Source organism: Gorilla gorilla, chromosome 23, assembly GCF_029281585.2.
Source record: "Gorilla gorilla gorilla isolate KB3781 chromosome 23, NHGRI_mGorGor1-v2.1_pri, whole genome shotgun sequence".
In the NCBI taxonomy this organism is placed as follows: Eukaryota; Metazoa; Chordata; class Mammalia; order Primates; family Hominidae; genus Gorilla; species Gorilla gorilla.
The window spans coordinates 21828141-21855079 of record NC_086018.1 but is presented as its reverse complement, the minus strand read 5'-3'; the positions used below and the strand labels follow the sequence as shown (position 1 = coordinate 21855079).

The 26939-nt window shown below is 39.9% G+C and overlaps 1 protein-coding gene across 4 annotated transcripts in view; it reads right to left on the bottom strand.

Moving 5' to 3' along the window:
* Positions 1–26939, bottom strand: part of SPECC1L (sperm antigen with calponin homology and coiled-coil domains 1 like) — a 145313-nt gene that overhangs the window by 97255 nt on the left and 21119 nt on the right. For 3 of the 4 annotated variants that reach the window (XM_055375170.1, XM_055375172.2, XM_055375171.2), the window contains exons 2-3: positions 16418–16607; positions 5333–5486 (exon numbers count right to left, since the gene is read on the bottom strand). In XM_055375170.1, the coding sequence (XP_055231145.1) occupies positions 5333–5486; positions 16418–16570 (307 nt within the window). In that variant the 5' untranslated portion in view covers positions 16571–16607. Of the gene's footprint in view, positions 1–5332; positions 5487–16417; positions 16608–21099; positions 21195–26939 lie in introns of those variants that run through there. The other variant, XM_055375173.2, reaches the window with a different exon arrangement.

Genomic DNA, 26939 nt, shown 5'->3' with positions numbered 1-26939 from the left:
AAAGAGTAAATTTTATGGAATGTGAATTACGTCTCTACAAAGCTGTTATTTAAATGATATACATTAACTTGAATCCAGAAGTGGGGTTTTAACCAGTTGGCCAGAGGCATAATATTCTAGGGCAAGACAGGCGAAGATGACTCCAGGATTAGCCAGTCGGTGGTAAACTAACTGTACACAGATAGTGAAGGGAGATCATAGGTGGGCAAGAAGGGAAAAGCAGTCTCTGGGCAAACCAAAAATCTAAGCTACCTACTAGAAACACAAAAATTTTACTCTGACCAAAGTAAATGCAAAAAAGTTTTAACACCATAAAATGCCACATAAATAGTAACAATTATAACAATAGCTAACACATACCTAGCACTTGGTTATACAAATACATTAACACTTCACATACATTAACTTATATAAGCCTCATTAAAGACGTGAGGTAGGTGCTATTATCACCTTGTTTTACAGATGAAGAAACTCAGACACAGATGTTAAATAATTTGCCAACATGTCACAGGTAATAAATAGATGAGCCAAAATTGAAACCCAGGCAGTCTGGTTCCAGATTTTGCACCTTAACCAGTATGTTATACTGTCTCTCTAAATGTAAAAAACAACGAAGCACTAATGTTAAATAATGATGATGTGTCAATCAAATCTACGTGAATCACATGATTACTTAACTACTAAAATTTTAAACCTGTGAAAACTGACACAATCATTTGTTTAATACAAAAAGAACAGGAAGTTTTGTTTGTTTTTTTGTTTTTTTTTGAGATGGAGTCTCTCTAGACCATCACCCAGGCTATAGTGCAGTGGAGTGATTTCGGCTCACTGCAACCTCTGACTCCCAGGTTCAAGCGATTCTCCTTCCTCGGCCTCCCAAGTAGCTGGGATTACAGGAGCGTGCCACCATGCCTGGCTAATTTTTTTGTATTTTTAGTAGAGACAGGGTTTCACCATGTTGGCCAGGCTGGTCTCAAACTCCTGACCTCAAATGATCTGCCCGCGTCGGTCTCCCAGCGTGCTGGGATTACAGGCGTGAGCCACTGAATTTACAGGCATGAGCCACCGCACTTACAGGCGTGAGCCACCGCACCCGGCCAGGAATATGTTTAAATACCTGTAAATACTTAAGAAATAACGAATTTTTATGTTAAAAAGTAAGATCCACATCTAATCAATAAGTATTTTTAAAGACCCTGCTGGTTCATTAGGTGGTGGGATCCAGGCTGTAGAGGTAACAGGGAGCAAATGATCTCCACAGATAGAGGGAGATAGCCACTAACAGAACAGGTATACAGGAGGATGTGGAATTCAGGCTGGCAAAAAGACAGACAAGGAAAGGAAGCAGAAGTGAACATGGCACACAGAAAGGAAAAGTACAGTCACACAGTTAACGGAAGCTGCTGGGGAATGTTCATATAGAGTCCCAAAAGATAGGCAGAATTCAGTGAGTCACACTAAGTCAATAAATGATCCTGAGTAGGAAAGAAATGTAAGGAAAAGTACATTTTATGAAAATTAATCTAGAGGATACTGATATGCTTTGGCTGTGTCCCCACCCAAATCTCATCTTGAACTGTAGTTCCCATAATCCCTATGTGTTTCGGGAGGGACCTGTTGGGAGGTAATTTAATCATGGAAGCAGTTACCCTCACGCTGTTCTCATGATAGTGAGTTCTCATGACAGCCAATGGTAAGGGGCTTCCCCTTTGCTTGGCTCTCATTCTCCTCCTTCCTGCCACTATGTGGAGAAGGATGTGTCTGCTACCCCTTCCACTATAATTCTAAGTTTCCAGAGGCCTCCCCATCTCTGTGGACCTGTGAGTAAATTAAACCTCTTTTCCTTATAAATTACTCAGTCTGGGGCAGTTCTTTACAGCAGCATGAGAATGGACTAATACAGATTCTAAGTGGAATACATAAGGAAGAAAGCAGAGCAGCAGAGGAGGAATGTGGGCAGGTAGACCAATGAGGTAAAAGAGGTCCTACATTCAGGGGTGGCAGTAAGAACAGAGAAGAGGCAAGAAATCTGTGACAGATATCAAAGGCAAGAGTAACCAGACTGGGATAAACAACTGTATACGGAGGCCAAAAATGGAAAAAGATGGCATAACTTTTTTTTTTTTTTTTTTGAGGCTCTGTCACCCAGGCTAGAGTGCAGTTGTGCCATCACAGCTCACGGCAACTCTACCTCCCAGGCTCAGGTGATCCTCCCACCTCAGCCTCCCGAGTAGCTAGGACTACAAGCACACGCCACCATACCCAGCTAATTTTTGTATTTTTTGTAGAGACGGGGTTTCACCATATTGGGCATGTTGCCCAAGCTGGTCTTGAACTCCTAGGCTCAAGTGATCTGCCCACCTTGGCCTCCTAAAGTGCTGGGATTACAGGCGTGCACCATCGCACCTGGCTGGGGTAACTTTTTTCCCCAACATTAATTCCTTTCCCTAGTTCTGCAAGTGGTACCACATCCTTATCTAAATCAAAAATCCTTATAAAAAAGAAAATCTGTTCATGTTTGAAAGATAAAAGAAGAAAAATTCTTCTCTGGATTACTGTAATGAGTAGACAGAATAATCTGAGGTAAAGACAAGTGAATTGATACATGGAAATCAAACAGTCTTAGGAAAGTCACTGGAGGAGGTAAAGGTAGAGCAGATGAACTGAAGAATAAGGATGTTGTTATAGGCTGAACTGTGCCCGCACAAAACACACAAAATTAATATGTTGAAGCCCTAACCCCAAAACCTCAAATGTGACTGCACCTGGAGACAGGATAATGAAGTTAAAGAGGTAATTAACGTAAGATGAAGTCATTAGGGTGGGCCCTAATCCAACACGACTGGTGTTCTTGTAAGAGGAGGAGATGAGGACACACACACAGAGGGACGAACCAGTGAAGACACAGAGAAGGCAGCCATCTGCAAGACAAAAAAGAGATCTCAGGAGAAAGTAAATCTGCTAACACCCTCATTTCAGACTTCTGGCTTCCAGATTTGAGAAAATAAATTTCTGTGGCTTAAGCCATCCAGTCTGTGGTATTTTGTTATGACATCCCCAGCAAAATAAAATAAACGTACAAAGCCATACTGGGGCAGCTAATCCAGAGAGGTGATAACTGAATCCTGAGGTCAGGTAGCATCAGTCAGTAAGAAACTAAGTATACAAACACATGGAATCTCTCCCAGTACAATTCTAAAGGCAGGAAACAGGAAGACATGCAAATGGCAAGAATATTTAATTTCCTTCCTACCACATAAGCTACAATGTTAAATGTGGTGATGACCCCAGGCTTGGGAGTAAAAGACCTTGCCTCACCACCAGCCTTGTGGCCTTGTCAAAACAGATCCCCAATAAATATTTACTGAGCAAATGAATGCATGGCCTTGGCCAAGACACTTAAGCTTTCTCATCTCTAAAATGAGGATACTAGTTCTCACAGGACTACAGGTGAGGATAAAATGAAATCATGCCTGTAAATCAGAAAGCAAGGACTTCAATATTCCTTCCTGTTAATCGCACCTATTATCATTAACAGGGGGGCCCAATCTGAAATGGAAGGAAGAATCTGCATAAAGCCAAAGCAAAAATGAAGACAGTAGGTAATCCTGGGCTAGGAGAGTCTAATACACACAAGAGGGGCTAAGAGCCTAAATTACGATGACAGAAAAGGATCTGACGTAATTTTTACAATTTGCCTTCATAAGCTTTATTACAAACACTTGATCTTATGTTTACTAGAAGTTTTAAAGTTCTTTTTCTATAAACGTAAGAAGTAAAATATGAGAGCATTACTCCTTGGACTGTAGGATAATTTATCAACTCCATCAAATCTAAAAACAAATACCTGTTACTGAATGAAGAAAGATGGCAGAATTAGAATGAATGGATCTAGGCACTGATCATCAGAGGCTTCTAACATCATTTAAAGAGGGACAATCAAAAACTATGTGTTTCCTGATGGGTGGACACACCACCACCTATGAAGGAGTCTTGTATTTTGGTTGTTTTGTTTTCAAAATGGGGGGACAGGGGACCTGAATCTGTCCCATAAGGCTCCAATGCCATTTACAATAAATACAGACAATAAAGGGTGATGGGCAAAAACATCATGGGGATATTACGATATAAAAATCCACATGCTCAGAAACTCTATAGGTCATATGACCAGCTTCCACAAAAATTAAACTGCAAGAATCAGGATAAACCCATGGATTTTAAAAAAGAAGATTTAAGAGACACAACAGCCAATTATATATGGACCTACATGAGTCCTGATCCAAATATAAAAATAGACAGTAAATAAAACAAAAATATTTATAAGACTGTTGGAAATTTAAATACTCATTGAATAAGTTATGATTTAAGGAATGATTATCAGTTATTTCAAGGACTGATAATGGTATTATGATTATATTTTTAAAAGAATCCTTCTCCGGTCGGGCGTGGTGGCTCACGCCTGTAATACCAGCACTTTGGGAGGCCGAGGCGGGCAGATCACGAGGTCAGGAGATCAAGACCATCCTGGCTAACACGGTGAAACTCTGTCTCTACTAAAAATACAAAAAACAAAACTAGCTGGGCTTGGTGGTGGGCGCCTGTAGTCCTAGCTGCTCGGGAGGCTGAGGCAGGAGAATGGCGTCAACCCAGGAGGCGAAGCTTGCAGTTAGCTGAGATCGTGCCATTGCACTCCAGTCTGGGTGACAGAGAGAAACTCTGTCTCAAAAAAAAAAAAAAAAAATCCTTCTCCTTGGCCAGGTGTAGTGGCTCATGCCTGTAATCCCAACACTTTGGGAGGCCGAGGCAGGCAGATCACAAGGTCAGGAGTTTGAGACCAGCCTGACCAACATGGTGAAACCCCATCTCTACTAAAAATACAAAAATTAGCCAGGCATGGTGGCGCATGCCTGTAATCCCAGCTACTCAGGAGGCTGAGGCAGGAGAATCGCTTGAACCTGGGAGGCGAAGGTTGTGGTGAGCCAAGATGGCACCACTGCACTTCAGCCTGCGTGACTAAGACTCTGTCTCAAAAAAAAAAAAAAAAAAAAAAAAGAATCCTTCTCTTTCCAAGATAATAAAGTATTTATGGATGAAATGATATGATGTCCAGAATCTGCTTCAAAATAAATAATAAGAGGGAAGGGTGGGTATCAGGAGTTACAACTGGCTGTGAGTTGATAATGGTGATGAGCGTATTGGGCTGAAATATCAATCCATCTACTTTTGTATGTCTAAAATTTCCTATAATTAGATGGAACACTGTAAACACCAATGCATCATGCCCATTCAAACAAAAAAGCAGTTGAAGTCTCAGACTGAATGTCACCGTTACCTGTGCTAATCTTGGATTTGTTCTCCACGGTGGTCATGGCAGGGACAGATGCTGAAGGTGCTGCAGATGGGCAGGTGCTTTTCTTTCCTTTAACACCATTAGTCACCGTTACCCCTCCAGCCATTCCAGCTAAAAGGTCATCACTGCTCTTGGTCTAGAAGCAACAGAAAATAAAAACAAATTTACTAGATCAAGCAAGATTAGATATTTTGAGACTCAACAAAGCTCATGACTTTTACACTAAGTTCAAGAGCCCTATTACCAAAACTATCTGACAGGTAGTAAGCAGCACACCATACTGTCCTACAGAAACAGAACTTCTTTATAGGTTTATAAACAATCACGTACTTCTTTTTAAAATAATAAACTCGTACATGTAATCAGACTTTATGGAAGCCTGCTATGTGTCCACATATGCCAGATTCAGATGATGGGGGATAGCACATGATATCTTGGGAAAGTCCTATAATGCCACAGGAAGTGTCATCTTGCAATTTCTAGAAAGAAATATCCTTGAGAGTCAAATAATCTTCACTGCTCTAAAGTGATTCCATCATGAGGCCAGTATCTAAAAGAATTTATTCTGAAATTTATCTTTTTTACCTTATAATTCTGTAGTAATCAAATTTTAGTCACAATTGAAAGGAGGTATTTTCTAAAACATGCATAATATATTAATAAAAAACTAGAGGCTTTACAGTTTGAGAAAGGGTTCTGCTGTCTAAATGATCGTTATTACTTGAGAAAGACCATCTGCAATATTTATATTTTATAAAGGCAATTTAAAAAACATGAGCCTTAAAAAACACTATGGATAATAAATTGGCTGTAAATTTATTATTTTAAAAAGTAGTGAAGAAACATTTTTACTTCTCCTAGAAATGAAGGGAACACAGAGCAGTTAAAGATATGTGGGGGAAAAAAAGAGAAAAACTACTTTTTAACAAAAGAACCCAAAAGTTTTCTCTCTTTGGCATGAGTTAGCCAACTGATTTACACTATCTTCTATCTGGAACCATGCCCTCTCTCAGATAGTCATACTGAATTCATTTCTACAAGGTAAGATAGTTCATAAGTAACTAATCTCTAAAGTCTCTTCCAGTTCTAAATGTCAGTGACTCCATATGAAGCATATTTCTGTTATTCAATTATCAAAGTTCTAATACAGTACCATTAGGTTAAAAAGAGGCAGAAAAGGCTGGGCACAGTGGCACATGCCTGTAATCTTAGCATTTTGGGAGGCCGAGGTGGATCACTTGAGCCCAGGAGTTCAACACCAGCCTGGGCAACATAGGGAGATTCCGTTTCTACAAAAAATTTGAAAACTAATTACCTGGGCAAAGTGGCACATGCCTGTAGTCCTAGTTATTGGGAAGGTTGAAGTGAGAGGATCGCTTGAGCCCAGGAGGTCAAAGCTGCACTGAGCTGTGATCACGCCACTGTACTCCAGCCTAGGCAACAGAGTGAGACCCTGTCCCCACCCGCCCCCCAAAAAAAGAGGCAGAAAAAGGGATAAATATTTTCAATGAATTAAACAGAATTCAACTCTAGTAATTAAGGGCTGTTACATTATGAAATCTAGAATACATAAAAAGAGAGGGAAACACTGCATTAATTTCAAGGACTGTTCATATTCTTTTTTTTTTTTTTTTTTTGAGAAAAAGTCTCACTCTGTCACCGAGGCTGGAGTGCACTGGCATGATCTCGGCTCACTGCAATCTCCACCTCCCGGGTACAAGTGATTCTCCCACCTCAGCCTCCTAAGTAGCTAGGACTACAGGCATGCGCCACCATGCTTAGCTAATTTTTATATTCTTAGTAGAGATGGGGTATTCCCACGTTGGCCAGGCTGGTCTCGAACTCCTGGCATCAAGTGATCTGCCCACCTCGGCCTCCCAAACTGCTGGGATTACAAGTGTGAGCTACCATGCCTGGCCTGTTCATACTTTTAAGACTTGTTTCTGTTCACAAAAACTGGCCATCAACTATGATGCCGAAGTCACACAATGAAAGTCATACCACTTTCCTGCCAATTTGTCCCTCCCCTCTTAGCCAGTAAATAGCCAGTAAGTAAACTCAACACATTCTTATATTTTCAATCTTCTTTTGTATCCTGCTAATAAAAGTAAAATTATCTTTGAACTAATCTTTCTTCCTCCGTAAGTTAAATTCTTCCATTTGATAATAATTACATTGAAAACCACCCTACATTGTCATGTCAAAGTGGACTACTCATCACACTTCTCTGGTTACAATTTGCCTTTGGCTAATGACAAAGTTAAATACACATAAGGGCACCAAATCATAAACTTTGCACTTATAATGATTAAGACAGTACAGCACTGGAACAAGAATAAACTAGTGAAACAGAGTCCATAAAGAAACTGCATATTTATAGACACTTGATTTATAACCAAGGCAGCAAGGGAGAAAACAAGAGTTTTCCAGAAAATGGTGCTAGGTCAAGTGTATACACCAAGGGGGCAAAAATAAATGCTGAGACCTATTTCACACCATATCAAACATAAAGTCCAACGTTTTCTAACTATGATTTTAAATCTAAAATTATAAAACAAAGACTTGATCGATGTGACTACATAAAAATTAAAATCTTAAAAATAAAAAATCCTTTTAATTAAAAAAATGTTAAAATGTTTTGTACAACCAAAAAACCATCATAAATAGAATTTTAAAACATAAAAAACTGGGAAAGTATATTTGCAATATCTCACAAACAAATGGTTAAGGTCCCTAACACAGAATGCTTTAAAATTGAGGGGAAAAAGACCAAAAAAAAAAAGACAGAAAAATGAACAAAATGAATGAATCACACAATCAGTTTACAAACACACACACACACACACACACACAGAGAGAAAATGATGATCAACCTAACTCATAATGAGAGAAATGCAAATTAAGCAGCACTTGTCACTTAACAGATTGGTAAACATGCCCTCTTGGGAAGAATATGGGGAAACAGGCACTCTCCTTAGTTGCTGATGGGATGCACCTTGACATAAGCCTTATGAAAGGAATCATGCAATATCTAACAAAGTTACACACATATTTACCTTCTCTCCAGCAACTTCACTTCTAGGAATTTAACCTGAAGATACACCTCCAATAATACAAAAATACATATGCACATGGCTAATTATTCACTGCAGCATTGTTTTTTATTGCAAAATACTGGTACGCCTTAAATGCCTGTATATACACAGGAAAGCATATGAAGTACACTTTAGTGAATACAATGAGGTATTAAACAGCAACAAAAAATAAGAAAGACTGCTACCAATTGGTATGGAGAGAGATTTTCTAGAGTACATTAAGTGAAAAGATTAACAGAGTGCAAAAGAATATATTTTGCCACCTTTTGTGTAAAAAAGGAAATAAAAAATGTGTATTTGCTCATTTATGCAAAAAGAAACATGAGAAGAATAAACAAAAACTAAATTGCCTGTTAACCTCTGGGATGGGTGGGAACTGCATAAGAGAGAACAGGGGAGGGGAGGGGCACTTTTCTGAACATATCTTCTCATATAGTTCTGACTCGTGGAGCCATGTTAGTGTTTCATATGCTGAAAATAAACAAATAAATAAAATTTAAATAAAGATAGGGAAAACCTAAAATGGAATAGGATAGGAACAAACAGACTAACTGTATTTCAAATGAACAACACAACCCAAGTATTTTTTCACCACGGTAGTATTTTGACCATAAATCCTCAAACTCTCAAGCCAAAGACAAAAGTATGCAAATATTGAACTTCAGGCCAGTTGCAGTGGCTCACGCCTGTAATTCCAGCACTTTGGGAGGACAAGGTGGGTAGATCACGAGGTCAGGAGTTCAAGACCAGCCTGGCCAACACGGTGAAACCCCGTCTCTACTAAAAATACAAAAATTAGCTGGGCGTGGCAGCATGTGCCTGTAACCCCAGCTACTCAGGAGCCTGAGGCAGGAGAATCGCTTGAACCCGGGAGGCGGAGGTTGCAGTGAGCCGAGATCTCGCCACTGTACTCCAGCCTGGCGACAGAGCTAGACTCTCAAAAAGAAAAAAAAATTGAACTTCAGCTGATAAACTGTTTTTCACAGTTGTACAGATAATTCTAAAACTATTTTCTATACATTCTAGGGTGGAGAAAATAAGTAAATACAGGCTGTAGAAGCCAGGTATTTCAGTGTTGGATAAATGGATTACAATTATAGGATGTGGAAAGGCTATTATGAACCTTTTAAGTCAATGGAATTGGAAATATCAGTGTGAACTCACACATTTTAATAGATAACAGATACAGAAATTGACATAGATATGTGCGTGTGTGTGTGTGTGTCCCAAAAGCAATGAACACATCTAACCTCCAGGTCTTGGTTTTTAAGTACTATCCTTCACTAAAAAGAACAAGGCCTCCTTGAAGAAATGGCTGATTCTAGGGCTGGGACTGAAAAGGTACAAAACTTACTGCGTCAGAAATGAAGGAAGTGCTCAAAGAGTAATAGGAACATGTCAAAAGGACACAGGAACCAGCTTGATGGGCTCCCAGTGGACAAATCAGGGATAATCTAGGCATAAAACTAAATGATCCTAATAATTTATACTCCACTAAGAATCTATGAATTTACAATAATATAAATGAATATATAAACCAAGGGAAAGTAAAAACTCTTCCTTGTAGCAGAATGCCAACTAACACACGTAGAAGGAATGACGGAATTAGAAAATTACCACGTGGCAAAAATCACAATACTAACTGATTTGGGAAAGAACTATCCAAAAAAATGCTAAAACCAGGGTGAAAAGTCTAGTAAAAAAAGGATAGATATATGTACAAAGTTTCAAAGTATCTCTGACAAGCTACTTATTAATTACAAGAGCGAACACAGTAACCTGACAGTGGAGAAACCTAGCCAAAGGAAGTTAACATCCCCCACAATGGAAAACATGGAAGCCATCTGTTTCCATATACTTCTGTGGTATTCCTGCCTAAAATACATAACCCAAATCTTATCACAAGGAAATATTACCAAACCCAAATCTGGAGGGCAGCCTATCAAATAACTGCCTTTCGCTCTTTAGAAACGTCAAGGTGATAAAAGACAGAGTGAGAAACTATTCCGAATTTAAAGAGGATGAGGAGCATAACAACTAAATGCAATACATAATCCTGGATTGGATACTGGGCCAGAAAACAGATTTTTTTTTCTCTTTTGCTATATCTGAAATTAGCACAACTGGCGAAATTTAATGAAAGGTTATACATTAGATACTAGCATCCTATCAATGTTATTACTATGGTTATAAAAAAGAATGTCCTTGTTTTTCTGGAAATACACACTGAAATATTCAGCAGTAAAGGAGCATTATGTCTATAGTTCATGCTGAAACAGCCCCCCCACCCCCAAAAAAACTATGTGTGTATACATGGTATATACAGGGAAGTGATAATCATGACAGGTTAACATATGAGGAATCTTGATAGAGTATACTGGAATTCTTAGTACTAGTCCTTCAGCTTTTCTGTAAGTCTAAAATTATTTCAAAATAAAAAGATTTTACATGATTATTTCCAGACAGATTGAGGATCTAAATATGAAATTTAGAAAAACACTTTTAGAAAAAAAAAAAATAGGGGCCAGGCATGGTGGCTCACACCTGTAATCCCAAGGCTTTGGGAGGGTGAGGCAGAAGGATCTCCTGCAATCAGGAGATTGAGACAAGCCTGGGCAACATAGTGAGACCTTGTTTCTACAAAAAGAAAAAGAAAAAAATATAGGCAACTATTTCATTTGACCTAGGGATGGGTTAAGATTTCTTAAACAAAAACACATACACACATACACGTACGTACATACACACACACACACACACACTCACATACACACACAGACACACATACCCCATGAAGAAAAGATTAATAAATTGGGCTACATTAAAATAAATAACTGCTGTTCATGAAGATACCTTTAAAGGTATCATACCTTTATGAAGTGGAGGGGAGGGGAGAGAAGAGAGAGAAAGCAAGGCAGAGTGGGGGAATATACATGCAGCACGTATAAATGATAAAGGGCTCACATCTAGAAGAGGTAAAGAACCACAAATCAGCGCAAAAAGACACTGTACCCTCTCACACCCAATAGAATGGATACTATCAAAAAACAAACTAACAACTATTGCAGAGGACGCGAAAAAATTGGAACCTTTATGTACTGCAAATGGTGTAGCTGCTAGCAGCGAGAAACAATAGGCAGTTCCTTAAAGAATTAAAAATGGACTTGCCATATGATGTAGCAATTCCACCTACGGGTATATACCCCCCCCAAAATTGAAAGCAGGGCCTTGAAGAGATCTTTGTACACCCATATTCATAGCAGCACTATCCACAGTAGCCAAAAGGTGGAAGCAACCCAAGTGTTCACTGAGAGATGAATGGATAAACAAAATATAGTATATACATACAATGAACACTATTGAGCCTTAAAAACGGAAGGAATTCTGACACATGCTACAACATGGATGAACCTTGAGGGCACGATGCTAAGTTAAATAAGCCAGACACAAAACAAGTGGTGTATGATTCCACTTATATAAGGTAGCTAGAGCAGTGAAATTCATAGAGACAGAAAGTAGAATGGTGGTTGTCAGGCGCTGGAGAGAAGAGGGAATGTGGAGTCATTACATAATGGGTACAGAGATTCAGTTTAGCAAGATGACAAGTTCTGGAGATGGATGGTGATGATGGTTGCACAACAATGTGAATGTATTTAACGGAACTGAACTGCACACTTAAAAATTGTTAAGATGGTTGGGCACAGTGGCTCACACCTAAAATCCCACCGTCACAGGAGAATTACTTGAAGCCAAGGAGTTAGAGACCAGCCAGGGTAAAAAAGTGAGACCCTGTCTCTAAAAAAAATTTTGTTTTGATTAGCTGGGTATGGTGACACACATCTGTAATTCCAGCTACTCAGGAGGGTGAACCCTGAAGATCACCTGAGCCCAGGAGTTCAAAGCTGCAGTGAGCTAGGATCATGCCATTGTACTCCAGCCTGGGCAGGCAACAGAGTAAGACTCCATCTCTTAAAAAAATTAAAAAATTAAAATTAAAAATTAAAAGGCCAAAGTGATGAATGTTGTATGTATTTTTCCACAATAAAAAAAAAAGTTTGGAAAAAAAAAAGACAACGGAAAAATGGGCAAGTGACTTGAACAGGCACTTCATAGAAGAGGGTCTAAATGTCCACTGAGCACATAAAAAGAATGTATAAGGCCGGGTGCACTGGCTCATGCCTGTAATTCCAGCACTTTGGGAGGCCAAGGTGGGCGGATCACCTGAGGTCGGGAGTTCAAGACCAGCCTGACCAACATGGAGAAACCCCGTCTCTACTAAAAATACAAAAAATTAGCCAGGCGTGGTGGCACATGCCTGTAATCCCAGCTACTCCGGAGGCTGAGGCAGGAGAATCGCTTGAACCCGGGAGGCGGAGATGGCGCCATTGTACTCCAGCCTGGGCAACAAGAGTGAAACTCCATCTCAAAAAAAAAAAAAAAAAAGATTGTATGAAAAGGTATTCAATCTTACTGGTAACGATGCAAATTAATGCCACTGCTCCATCCTTTTATACATCCGTGAGTGCTTAACATGAAAGGAGTAACAATTTAAGTACAGGAGAAAATGTGAAGTAACCAGGAGTATAAACTGGTAATCACCTTGAGAAATGATTTTCTTCTATCTATAACATTAAAGCTGAACATAGGTATACTCTATGGTCCAGTAATTTCACTCCTCATTCTAGAACCAACACAAATGGGTGCACATGTGTATTAATACACACATATAAGAATGTTCATAACAATACTCATAACCACAGAGAAGAAACTCCAAAAGTCTGCCAATAGTAGTAAAAGTCTGCCAATAGCAGAAGAGATGAACAAACTGTGGTATATTCATCCCATGGATTACTAACCAGCAATGAAAAGGAAGTGACCGCTGCTAGATGCAACAGTACAGATAAGAAACCAGACACACATAAAAAGAACATAGTGTATGACTACATTCCTGTAAAGATCAAAAACTGGCAAAAATCATCTCTGGTGCTAGAAGTTAGAATGGTAGTTACTTTGGGGGAGGACAGGAAGGGCAATGATTAAGCAGAGGCACGGTGGAAGCTTCTGAGGGGCACGTATGTTCTGTTTCTTGAACTAGGTGGTGACTGCAGGGTATGTTTCATTTTGTGATGATTCACTAAACTCAACACCTGTGTTTTGTGGACTTTGCTGTACGTATGCTTTACTTCAACAAAAAAAGTAAAAACAAAACAAAACACAACTCTGCATTTTCCAACATACCTTTTACCCTAAGCTACTAGCAGGCTCTCTGCTATTTTTCCCTATTTCTTTTAATTTTTGCTACAAAATTCTGTAAAGGCATGTGCATTCTCACACATAAACACCCCCCAATCGGTAAGTCTAAAAACATGAAATTGATGAAGGAATAAATGTTCAGCCTACTCTTTGTAACTGATGCAAAATGCAAATAATTTGGTACAAGCATTCCGGACACAAATAATGAAATACTACAACCAGGTACGTATACTTCTCTAGGTCAAGCCCAAGTTTCACATGCATCTTTCTCTCAAATTTGAAGATTTGTTATCAAATTTTACCTTTCAAGTTTCCGAGGAGGATTGTTCATACAATTAACAAACGTTTACACTGTATGACCACAAATAATCATGGAGAGTTATCAATTATAGATTCTAACTGAAGCTTATTAATTCATGTCTCTAATTTTTAGAAAAAATTATCATCAGTATAATGGAAAAGTATATTACTTCAAAAGAACTAATCATGAACACCTGAACAGTAAGTGAACCCTGCAAAGTGTAGGCATGCAGGAAACCCTCTCTACATGGAAAATAATCCTCTCCACTGACTGTGACAAAGGAGAATTAAGCATACAAAGGCTGCAAGCCCAGTGACACAGCTCCTGACAGAAGTGGGAATAATGTCTCCAAAACTCACTGTGAGCAGCAGTAGTGTTTTGTATTTACAAAAGCTCCAACCAGCAGTGAAGTGTCCTGGATCAAAAGAGTCCTTCCCCTTAACCCTCAACTACATCTAGCCTCAAACAATACTTGAAATGAGAGGTGAAGAAATGCATATCCTGTATCCTGTCACTACAAGAAGAGAGTCATGAGAATATTGTGCAGTGACAGACACACAGGTGTGGGTGTCCATAAATGAATGGGTGTGTGCACATGCTGTCTCAATAATTAAGCCAAACACTTCATTCATCTGGTTAATCATCAATGCTCCATGACAGTTAAAGGAATTCAAATTGTAGGAAGTATCTAGGTGCCAGAGAAGCACAGGAAAAAAAAAAGTTAGAAAAATAAAATAACACTGTGGGGTCTCAAAGCCCTTCAATGTTTTCCATTTTTTTTCCCACTATTTTCTTCTTTCCTTCTCTGTTTTTACTTTAATCTCCATTTAATGACTTTTTCCTTCCCCTCTCTTAAGTGAAGGCAATTGCTCCACTCCAGGAAAAGTGTTGCCAAATAGTTTTACCTCTGCCCTGACCTTCCTGCTACACACACACACACACACACACACACACACACCCTATTTAAACTTGTTAACGCAGCAGAGCCAAAGCTATGGACAGCTGGCATGTGCTGGCAAGAGTAAGTGTACAGTTTTGCTTTACAGTGGAAAAGTACTCACTGTTCAAGACCAAATTCCCAGCAACTCCAGGTCCAAGACTCAGAAGGTGTAACATGCCTGCTCAGTGCACATTCCATAGTAAACCTCCAAAGACACTGCCTGCCTCTGACGAAGAGGCCACAGAAGGAAGGCAGCAGTGCACATCTAATGCCAACATTTCAACCTGTTCTTCCAGTCACATAAATAACAGGTCACCTAGTCACACAGGCACTCCATGCCAAAGAGAGCCCCAGCAACTGAATAACCAGTTAGGTCAGAAAATGCCACCTTACACCAAAAAGCAGCAGCACTGCCACCAACAAAATGATTCAGTGTGTTCACTGAGACAATGGAAGCTGGGCAAGGGTCTATTCCTGGCACCATCCTCCAGGTCACAGAATGATACCTAACAATTCCTCAGGGCCACAGCTAGGAGAAAATCTGTGTGCATCTCCGAGCCAAGGGAATAAGCCTGGGTTCAGTTCCAACAACCTTAGAATAGAAAAACCAGCATTTCCTGTTAGATCTTTCTACACATATAAGGAAGTTCCTCATCGGCTGTTCCTGAGTTCCTTCTTAAAATAATTAAGCCATGATCTATCAGGGCCCTGCCTGGAATGAACAGATCATGTTTCCAGTTGTGCATGCATACGCACACCCCTAGTCCAGCTACTCGAGAGGCTGAGGCAGGAGGATCCACTGAACCCAGGAGACCAGCCTGGGCAACACAGATCTCATCTATTAAAAAAAAAAATGGTAATAGTAATAATAAGAATAATATCTCATCTCTTTTTTAAAAAATGGCATAATAATAATCATCATCATCATCGTGGACCAGCTGCCAGAAGAAGAACAGCAATTTGTGGTGGTGACAGTGAGGGAGACAGGCAGATAAAAACACCTGTCTAGGGGTCACAGGACTGCCAGACTTGGCTCACACGACCTTTTCATAAAACCTTCCCAGGCTTGAAACAATATTTACTTATCTGAAACTGTTCACAATGCTTTACTGCTCTCCCAGGGTATCTGACATTCTCCCTGGGTATTTTCATTATTCATGTTTGTGCCTTGCCTCCATCCTTTCCTCCACAAGCTCCCTGAAGGCAGACTGTACCTCCAGCTCACACAATCACAGCATCCTGCACAAGGCAGGTGCTCAATTATTGTTTCATGAACAAGCCTATTGTCTGGTTTCATTCAAAAAGACAGACCAAAAACAGCAATTAGGTCCACCCCACTGTAAGCTCTCTTCAAAGGCCAAGTGTTCCCAGCACCAGAAGAGGGCACACCCCTAAGAATGCTCGTTTAATATATTAAACATCATATTTAAATTCAGTCCTCCAAAAACCCATCATGTATTCAAACATCACATGAATACCTTTGACAATGATGCTGCTGTTCCAGGTTTTACAAGTTTGCCTCCTGTAGATGCTGAAGAGCTGTTTTCAGGTTTAATTTTTTCTGCTGTTTGCGTTTTACTTATTGCAGACACTTTAGGCACTGAGCCAACACTCCTGCTTGCTTTCTTCATTCTGGGCTGCCTCTTCGTGATGCATTTACAAGCAAATCTGTGGGAAAAAATGGCATTACACTGAGAACATAACTGGAAGGAAGCGCTTTAGAAATTTGTCTTCAAAGAATTTTACCATGTGATAAAACTGTTTGAAAGCTAGATGTCACTACAGAAAAGTTGAAAAAAAATTTTTTTTTTTTTTTTTGAGACGGAGTCTCGCTCTGTCACCCAGGCTGGAGTGCAGTGGCACTATCTTGGCTCACTGCAAGCTCCGCCTCCCGGGTTCACACCATTCTCCTGCCTCAGCCTTCTGAGTAGTTGGGACTACAGGCGCCCACCATCATGCCCGGCTAATTTTTTGTATTTTTAGTAGAGACAGGGTTTCACCGTGTTAGCCAGGATGGTCTCGATCTCCTGACCTCGTGATCCACTCGCCTCAGCCTCTCAAAGTGCTGGGATTATAGGCGTGAGCACCGTGCCTGGCTCTGATATATCTTATAATATGGGTGAACCTTGAAAACAATACATAGATGACCCCGACTTACTATTTTTAAACTTTACAATGTTTCAACTTTACAATGATGTGAAAGCAATAAACCTTTAGAAACCATACTTTAGAGTACCCATACAACCATTCTGTTTTTCACTGTCAGTACTGTACTCAATAAATTACATAAGATATTCAACACTTTATTATAAAATAGGCTTTGTGTTAGATGATTCTGTCTAACTGTAGACTAATTTAAGTGTTCCGACCATGTTTAAGGTAGGTTAGGCTAAGCTATGATGTTCAGTATGTTAGGTATAATAAACGTATTTTCAACTCATGACATTGTCAACTTACGAGGGGTTTATAGGATGTAACCCCACGTTAAATAAAGGAGCATCTGTACCAAATAAAAGAAGACCACGTAAATGTCTTCTTTTGAGAAGTGTCTGTTCATACCCTTTGCCCAATTTTTGATGGGGTTGTTTTCTTCTTGTAAATTTGTTTAAGTTACTTGTAAATTCTGGATATTAGACCTTTGTTAGATGGGGAGATTGCAAAAGTTTCTCCCATTCTGTAGGTTGCCTGTTTGCTCTGATGATAGTTTCTTTTGCTGTGCAGAAAAGCTCTTTAGTTTACTTAGATCCCATTTGTCAATTTTGGTTTTTGTTGCAATTGCTTTTGGTGTTTCTGTCATGGAAGTCTTTGCCCATGCCTATGTCCTGAATGGTATTGCCTAGGTTTTCTTCTAGGATTTTTATGGTTTTGGGTTTTACATTTAAGTCTTTAATCCAGCTTGAGTTAATTTTTTATAAGGTGTAAGGAAGGGGTCCAGTTTCAGTTTTCTGCATACAGCTACCCAGTTTTCCCAGTACCATTTAATGAATACAAGATCCTTTCCCTATTGCTTATTTTTGTCAGGTTTGTCGAAGATCAGCTGGTTGTAGATGTGTGGTGTTATTTCTGAGGTCTCTGTTCTGTTCCATTGGTCTATATATCAACATCACTGTTCTGTTCTATTGGTCTATATATCAACATTACTGATCATCTGAGAAATGCAAATCAAAACCACAATGAGATAACATCTCATGCCAGTCAGAATTGCAATGATTAAAAAGTCAAGAAACAGCAGATGCTGGCAAGGTTGTGGAGAAATAGGAATGCTTTTACACTGTTGGTGGAAATGTAAATTACTTCAACCATTGTGGAAGACAGTAATGCGATTCCTCAAGGATCTAGAACCAGAAATACCCCAGCAATCCCATTATTGCGTATATACTCAAAGGAATACAAATCGTTCCACTATAAAGATACATGCACACGGTATGTTTATTGCAGCACTGTTTACAATAGCAAAGACATGGAACCAACCCAAATGCCCATCAATGATACACTGGATGAAGAAAATGTGGTACATATACACCATGGAATACTATGCAGCCATAAGAAGGAATGAGATCATGTCCTTTGGAGGGACATGGATGAAGCTGGAAGCCATCATCCTCAGCAAACACAGGAACAGAAAACCAAACACTGCATGTTCTTGCTCATAAGTGGAGGTGAAAAATGAGAATACAAGGACACAGAGAAGGGAACAACACACACCAGGGCCTGTTGTGGGGTGGGGAACGAGGGGAGAGAACTTAGAGGATGGGTCAATAGGTGCAGCAAACCACCATGGCACATGTATACCTATGTAACAAACCTGCATGTTCTGCACATGTATCTTGTTTTTTTTTTTTTAAATAAAGAACAAAAAAACTGGAAGGCCACAAAGGACCATGTATTATATGATTCCATTTATATAAATTATCTAGCAGAAACAAATCCATAGAGATAAAAAGAATATAAGTGATTGCCAGGGGTTGGGGTAGGGAGTATAGAGGCTGGCTACTAATGGATACAGGGTTTCTTTTTGTAGACATGCAAAGTTCTAACATTAGATCACGGTGATAGTTGCACAATCCTGTGAATATATTGAAAACCACTAAGTTTTACACTTTAAATAAGTGCATTGTATGACACATAAATTACATATCAATAGAGCTAAAATTAAAAAAAAAAACATAAGTTTTTCCTAAACTTATGATGAAATAAAAACATTGTAAGTTGAACAAGGACTTCTGGAAAATATATCCCAATGCTGTAAAATATGTGATAAAGAGAAAGATTATGGTTTTGCAGAGGTCCAAGAGGAGAAAAGAAACACAGTCAAAGCTTTAAAGATGCTGAGATGCAGACTGTTCAAGGAGGCTGGCAGCTTGAGATCACTTAGACCGCTGGTTCTTAGCCATATCAGACCCAAATACCCCCTGTTCACCGTTTTTTTGAGACAGGGTCTTACTCTGTCACCCATGCTGGAGTGCAGTGGTGCAGTCACGGCTCACTGCAGTCTTGACCTTCCAAGCTCAATGGATCCTGCCACCTCAGCCTCCCGAATAGCTGGGATTACAAGTGTGAACCACCATGCCTCACCCCCGTTCTTTAAAAACTATTGAAAATATACCTTTACTATCCTGAAATAAAATTCAGAAATAACTTATTACATATATATTCCAAAAATATCTACTTAACACAGCAACTATAATATAAAAACAATTTTTAATAAAATAAATATAAATTTCAATATGTAAATTTTCAGGCAGGACTATATTAGGACTAAAATGGTCAGAAATCCACATCTCTAAGTTGAATCACTGAATTTCACAGCTACAAATACTCTTCATTTGGGTATGTCATTTTGGCAACTCAGATACCACACTACCTATCATGAATGCTATCAATAATGTGATTGATTCTTCATTTATCTAAAAAGGTGAATCACTCTTAGTGTGATGGTTAATTTATGTGTCAATCTGACTGCATCATGGGGTGCCCAGACATTTGGTCAAATATTACTCTGGGTGTTTCTGTGAGGGTGTTTCTGGATGAAATTAACGTTTTATTCAGTGGACTGTCTAAAGCAGATTAACTTCCCTAATGTGGGTGGGCCTCATCTCATCAACTGTAGACCTGAATAGAACAAGAAGGCTAAGTAAGAGGGAGCCCCTCCCACCTGACTGCTGAGCTGGGACATCTCTGCTTGCCGTCTGACTCAAACTGAAACAAACATTGGTTTTCCTTGGGTCTAAAGCCTGCTGGATTTCAGACAGAAACTTACATCGGTGGCTCTCCTGGTTTTCAGGCCTTCAGAGCCAGATCAGAATGACACCATCAGCTTTCCTGGATCTCTAGCTGGCCAACTGCAGATCTTGGGACTTCTCAGCCTCCATAATTGCATGAGCCAATTCCTTTAATAAGGATCTTGTTATATATAGAATGCTTCCCCTTTATCCAAGGGGGATATGTTTCAAGAACCCCTATGGATGCCTAAAAATGCAGATATTGCCCAACTCCATATATACTATGTTTTTGCCTATACATAAAGACGCTGCTCAACTTATGATGGAATAAAAATATCGTAAGTTGAAAATATCATGAGTCAAAAATGCATTTAATACACTTTACCTACTGAACGTCATAGCTTAGCCTAGCCTATCTTAAACATGCTCAGACCACTTACATTAACCTATAGGTGGACAAAAATCATCTAACATGAAGCCTATTTTATAATAAAGTATTGAACACCTCATGTAATTTATTGAATATTATACATTACATTAAAAATGTGACAGTTTCACGCCATCATAAAGTTGAAAAATCTTAGGTCGAACCACAGTAAGTTGGGGACCATGTATACATACCACCTATGATAAAGTTAAGTTGATAAATTAGGCACAGTAGGAGATTAACAACAATAACTAATAATAAAGTAAACAATAATACAATATGCTAGCATCACTACTCCTGCACTGTGGGTCCATTATTAAGTGAAATAAGGGTTACAAGCACTGTGATACCAGACAGTTAATCTGATAACCAAGACTAAGGGACTAATGGGCAGGCAGCACACACAGCATGGATACATCGGACAAAGTGAGGACTCATCTTCCAGGTGTGACAGTGAGACCGCACAAGACTTCATCATGTCATTCAGAACAGTCCACAATTTAAAACTTACCAACTGTTTGTTTCAGGAATTTTTCCATTCAATATTTTCAGACCTTGGTCGACCACGAGGTACTCAAAGCATGGAAAGCAAAACCATAGATAAAGGGCAACTAGTGAATACTTATATTTTCTCCAGAGAAACAGAACCAATAGGATGCGAATGACACAATCATATATATTGATTAAATATAGTTAAATATACTATATATATAAACATCTCTCTCTCTCTGTCCTACTGGAGCCATATATATATATATATATATGCTATCGGTTCTGTTTCTTGAGAGAACCAAGACTAGTAATACACTTAATAAAACTAAGAACAAAATGAGATAATTTCCCTTCAAAGTCTAGACTAATTCCATTTCCTGAAATTTCCATTTCTACTAAAATTACATTTAAAAAAACCCTTTATGTAAAATGGATTTCAGTTATAGGTTCGGCCTTAAACAGTTTTTTTCTATCTACATAAATTATTCAGCAAGATATTCTAGGCCAGGCGCAGTGGCTCATGCTTGTAATCCCAGCACTTTGGGAGGCCGAGGTGGATGGATCCCCTGAGGTCAGGAGTTCGACAACAGCCTGGTCAACATGGTGAAACTCCGCCTCTACTAAAAATACAAAAATTAGCCGAGCGTGGTGGCACATCTCTTAATTCCAGCTACTTGGGAGGCTGAGGCAGGACAATCGCTTGAACCCGGGTTGCAGTGAGCTGGGATCACACCACTACACTCTGTCCTGGGTGACAGAGTAAGATTTGGTCTCAGAAAAAAAAAAAAAAAGATATTCTAAAGCTGTGCAGATCATAGGAAAAGTTCTATTTTACAGAACTGTCACCACACTAAGCCTTGAATTCCATGGGCCCTACCTATTAAATAAATGCCTATAGCACCCACCAACCACTGAGACAATCACAAATGCTTCCACAAATTCCTTAAATGACCCTCAGGCTCATAAAAAAACAAATTAGAATTCACCAGAAGATCCTGGGTCCCTACCTGGTCGAGAGGGAGGAATCACTGGCTGACACTCCTCCCTAGAGCCCCTCTAGAGCCCTCCAGGCAGAGATTACAGAGCAGAGGAGCGAAGGAGCACAGTTCACAGCACTTCCAGTGTCTTGGAGAAGGGGAAGTGGTGGAAATTACCACTCTCTCTTCTCCAACTTTGCTCAAGGGTGTCACATCAGCACACATCACTGAGACCTCTAGTCCAGGAAAGTCAAGGTTTGGGGGAATAAAAAGTAGCTCTCCTCATAAAAACATTGTGGATCCTGCCTCTGTGTTCTAAGAATAATCTGAAACAACAATAGTCCATGAAGTATGCCTCATGTATTTGTCAAACAGTGTTTCTTAAAAACACCAAAATAGATGCACTGCTCCCAAAAATAACAGGGAAAGGCACTGAAGGCCTTGAGCCTCTCCCAGGCAGCAAGCACCATGTCCTGTGCGGTACCTTGTGCAGTTCACTGGATCCTCACATGATCCCAGGTGGGTATGTCTAGATGAAGGAACTAAGGATCAGAGATTGCAAGTAATTCTCTCCAGGTCAATTCATTCTTGAGGAACAACGGTCTGAATTCAAACCTCACTTCACTTCTGCCACTCCATATGGCCTCCAATATACACATAACACAAGTTAGGAATGCCCGATTTTGATCTCAATGAATATTTCACAACATATAAACAAACCATAACAACACTAAAACTACACAGCTCAACCTGCCCCTTCTAGATTTGTCTACTTGTCCAATGTTGTCATCAGTGCTGGTATATCTTCTGTTTTTGAGATGAAGTCTTGCTCTTCTCCCCCAGTCTGGAGTGCGACGGCACGATCTCGGCTCACTGCAACATCTGCCTCCCGGGTTCAAGTGATTCTCCTCCCTCAGCCTCCCGAGTAGGTGGGATTATAGGCACCTGCCACCACACGTGGCTAATTTTTGTATTTTTAGTAGAGACAGGTTTCACCATGTTGGCCAGGCTGGTCTCGAACTCCTGACCTCAGATGATCCGCCCTCGGCCTCCCAAAGTGCTGAGATTACAAGCGTGAGCCACCGCGCCGGGACCGTGCTGGTATTCTTAATCAACATTTTTTATTTTGAAGGGACTAACTACCATGTTATTTAACATAAAACCTTTCTTAGAGCAGAATATTTATTGCCAGGTCTAGATCAATATGTATTAAATTAGAGCTGTAAAAGTAAAATTCTTAGTTGTGATCATACTAATTGGAAGAAGGGAATGAGGGATGGGCATGAGTTGAAAAACTATGCTCACTACCTGGGTGACGGGATCCATACCCCAAACCTCAGCATCGTGCAACATACCCATGCAACAAACCTGTGCGTGTACCCCTTGAGTCTAAAATAAATTACTGACATGTATTAAAATTACTTTTTTAAACAATTATTGAAATTATTTTAAAAATCATACTAATTTATATATATATCTACTTTTAAATTTAAAACATTTGCCATAATTTAATATTAAAATATTATTTGGGTGAAGACACAAACCACTCTCATTAGAGAAATAAACCCTTCATTTACAAGGCTGCAATCTGGGTGGCCTGAACGCTCACTAGAATGTCCCAGTGCTCCTCAGGACAGGGTTCACAGCTCTGGGAGCCCTGCCCAAAGCTAATTACACATTCACAGCCACACAGGAAGCTCCAGAGTTTCCTTTACTTCTACAAGGAGATCATATAATTAAAACTTCCTGAGGAAAACAAAGGGCTATCTCTTACCTACCATATAAGGTAGACATAATACTATTTAAAAATCAACTCATAGACTCTTTACTAGAAATGAAAAATATCTTGGAAGCCATTTTACAGGAAACTCTACGTGCAACATCGACAAAAAAATATTCTTGTAGTTACAAGAGTCTACTGTGGGAGGATACTGACTACTAAAAATTTATGAGGCAAGTCATTGTGGGCACAACATTTATTTATCAATAAACGTTTATTCTGTGTCCAGGCAAGCCAAGCACCAATTCTCTGGGAACCTAGTCAAGGAGGACTCAAATATATGGGCATATAAAGACTAGGACAGGCCGGCCACAGTGGCTCATGCCTCTAATCCCAGCACTTTGGGAGGCCGAGGCAGGTGGATCACTTGAGGTCAGAAGTTTGAGACCAGCCTAGCCAACATGGTGAAACCCTGTCTCTACCAAAAATATAAAAAATTAGCTGGGTGTGGTGGTGCGTGCCTGTAATCCCAGCTAATCGGGAGGCTGAGGCAGAAGAATCGCTTGAACCCGGGAGGCAGAGGTTGCAATGAGCCGATATCGTGCCGCTGCACTCCAGCCTGGGCAACAAAGTGAGACTCCATCTCAAAAAAAAAAAAAAAAAGGACTAGGACAAAAATACCTACTTTCAAGGAGTTCACAGTCCACAGGAATAAACAGGACATGTAAATGAACAAAATAGGTCCCCATCCTTTATGAACCTACTTTAAAAAACAAAAAACAGGGCAAGTATATGTACAGGATACAATGGAAGCAGAAAGACCCCCAATTCTGCCTTACTTTGGGCAACAAAGTAGGAGGTACACCTCGAAGGTATGAGAGTAAACACAGGTTCAACTGAAGAACTCTAATGACTTGGCTAGAATACAGTATGGCTAGAATACAGAAATGTCAAAATGAGGACTTGTCGGCAAGGGCCAGAAGACCAGCCAAGCCCTGGACTTCATGTGACACAGGACGGTGAATAAAAGCCGTGCAGTCCTATAACCTGACTTGCAGTTCCCAAAGACTAACCTGCGCTGCTGTACTGAAGATACAGAATGGGAGGGTCAGGGATGAGGAAAACAGAATGGGCATCTAATTCCCTGTAATGTCTTTGCTCTCCCTTAATCTAAGCTTTATATTCAAAATAAAAGTACCACTCTCACTCCACAACTCCCCCAGTATCTGAAGACCACCATGGCGATTCCCTAAATTGGCCCTCCTTCCAAGTCAGCACCACACATTCCCCATCCACTCCTCCAGATTTCAGTACCCTGTGTCCACTGGCATCAAAGTATGACAGGCACCTCGGAAGTGGGCACAGATACAAGACAGATCTGGTCTGGCAAGCACAGAGCTCAGCAAGACTATTATTTCCCTCGATCTAGAAACTGAGCTGCCCCTACCTTAATCTAAGAAAAAATCTGCTTTTCTAGGAGCTTCCAGAGGCTCATAATAAGTTCATGGTTATCTAATATTTTCAAGTCTTTTACCACACAAACTGCTGCTAAGCTACTGTTCTCTTTTTCCCCCCTTTTATTTTTTGTTTTGGAGATGGAGTCTCGCTCTGTCGCCAGGCTGGAGTACAGTGGCACAACCTCGGCTCACTGCAACCTCCGCCTACCGGGTTCAAGCAATTCTGCCTCAGCCTCCCGAGTAGCTGGGACTACAGGTGCGTACCACCACGCCCCGTTAATTTTTGTACTTGTAATAGAGACGGGTTTAACTATGTTGGCCAGGATAGTCTCGATCTCCTGACCTCGTGATTCGACTGCCTCTGCCTCCCAAAGTGCTGAGATTACAGGCATGAGCCACTGTGACCAGCCTCCCCTAATGTTTTATTATGAAATTTTACAAACATGCAGAAATGTTGAAAAAACTGTACAGTAAGCAACATCCCACTTCTTTCCTTTTCTTCTTAATTTTTTTCTCTATCATAGCACACTACAGCCTGAGCTCCGCCTCAGCCTCCCAAGTTGCTGGCATTACAGGAGCACACCACCATGCCCAGCTCTTCCTCTTCATTGCTGTGTAATCTATATTCTAAAAAATCTAAACCTTTATCTGTTAAAATTTTTATTTGGTAAATCAGCTCAAGTTTCCAGCATTTAGGATACTTTTAAATTCTGACTTTGACTTGAAACCCATTAGTCTTCCTTCTAACAAGTGCTGTCTTCAATCTAAGTCACTTGGCCACCCAGTATTCTCATCTACAATAAAAAGGAAGTTGGACTCTAAGGCATCTCTACGACACCTTCTGACTCTTGTAATGTCAGGTAATTCACATAATTGATGACGTTACATAGGACAAAGCAATGGTAAGGCTATGTGACACACCAAAAGAATCTCCTTCCGGGTCTCCCATACAATGAGTAGAGAACTGAACTTAAAGGTCAAGAGACCTGAGTTCAAGCTCCAGTTCTGCCATCCAAGTTGTGCGACTCTGGACAAATCACTTAATCACTTTATGTATCTGCAAATCTGTTTCTTCTCCTATAAAAAAGAACTGATAAAATCTAGTTTATAGAGTTCTTGTAAAAAATAACATGTGTAAACCAACAAGAACATAACTCCTGATATCCCACTTCCAGAAGTTACTTCATCACAGATCAAAGGTCAAAGGAAAAATGGTATAACAGTCCAAGGTTAGGGACAGCAACTTATTTCAGTGGTTCAGAAACCCCACCCTCACCAACCATCCACCCATGAAAAACACACCAATCAAGTTTCAGAAATATACCAAAAGGACATTGTAAATTTATCTTATTGTCATACTGCATCCAGAAGGATCCACCCTGATTAGAGGACAACACAAATTGTCCTGGATATCACAAGAGAGCTCCAAGGCCGTTCCCTGGCTGAGAAGCACCTTCAGCCCTGGCACAGGGTGGGATGGGAACCCTTCTTGGCAACTACAGGGGCAGTCCCCAATCTCTCCATTCTCTAGTTACACCAGGATCTTGATTGCTGTCACTACTTTCTTCTTTCAGTTCCTCCTATTCACCTCCATTAGAATCTTTTCCCCTCAAATGTTTCCAAAATGTACTGCTATTTAAAACCATTTAAATTTCCTATTTAATTAATAATTCTCTGTGCTTATTCAAAAACAACAACAACAACA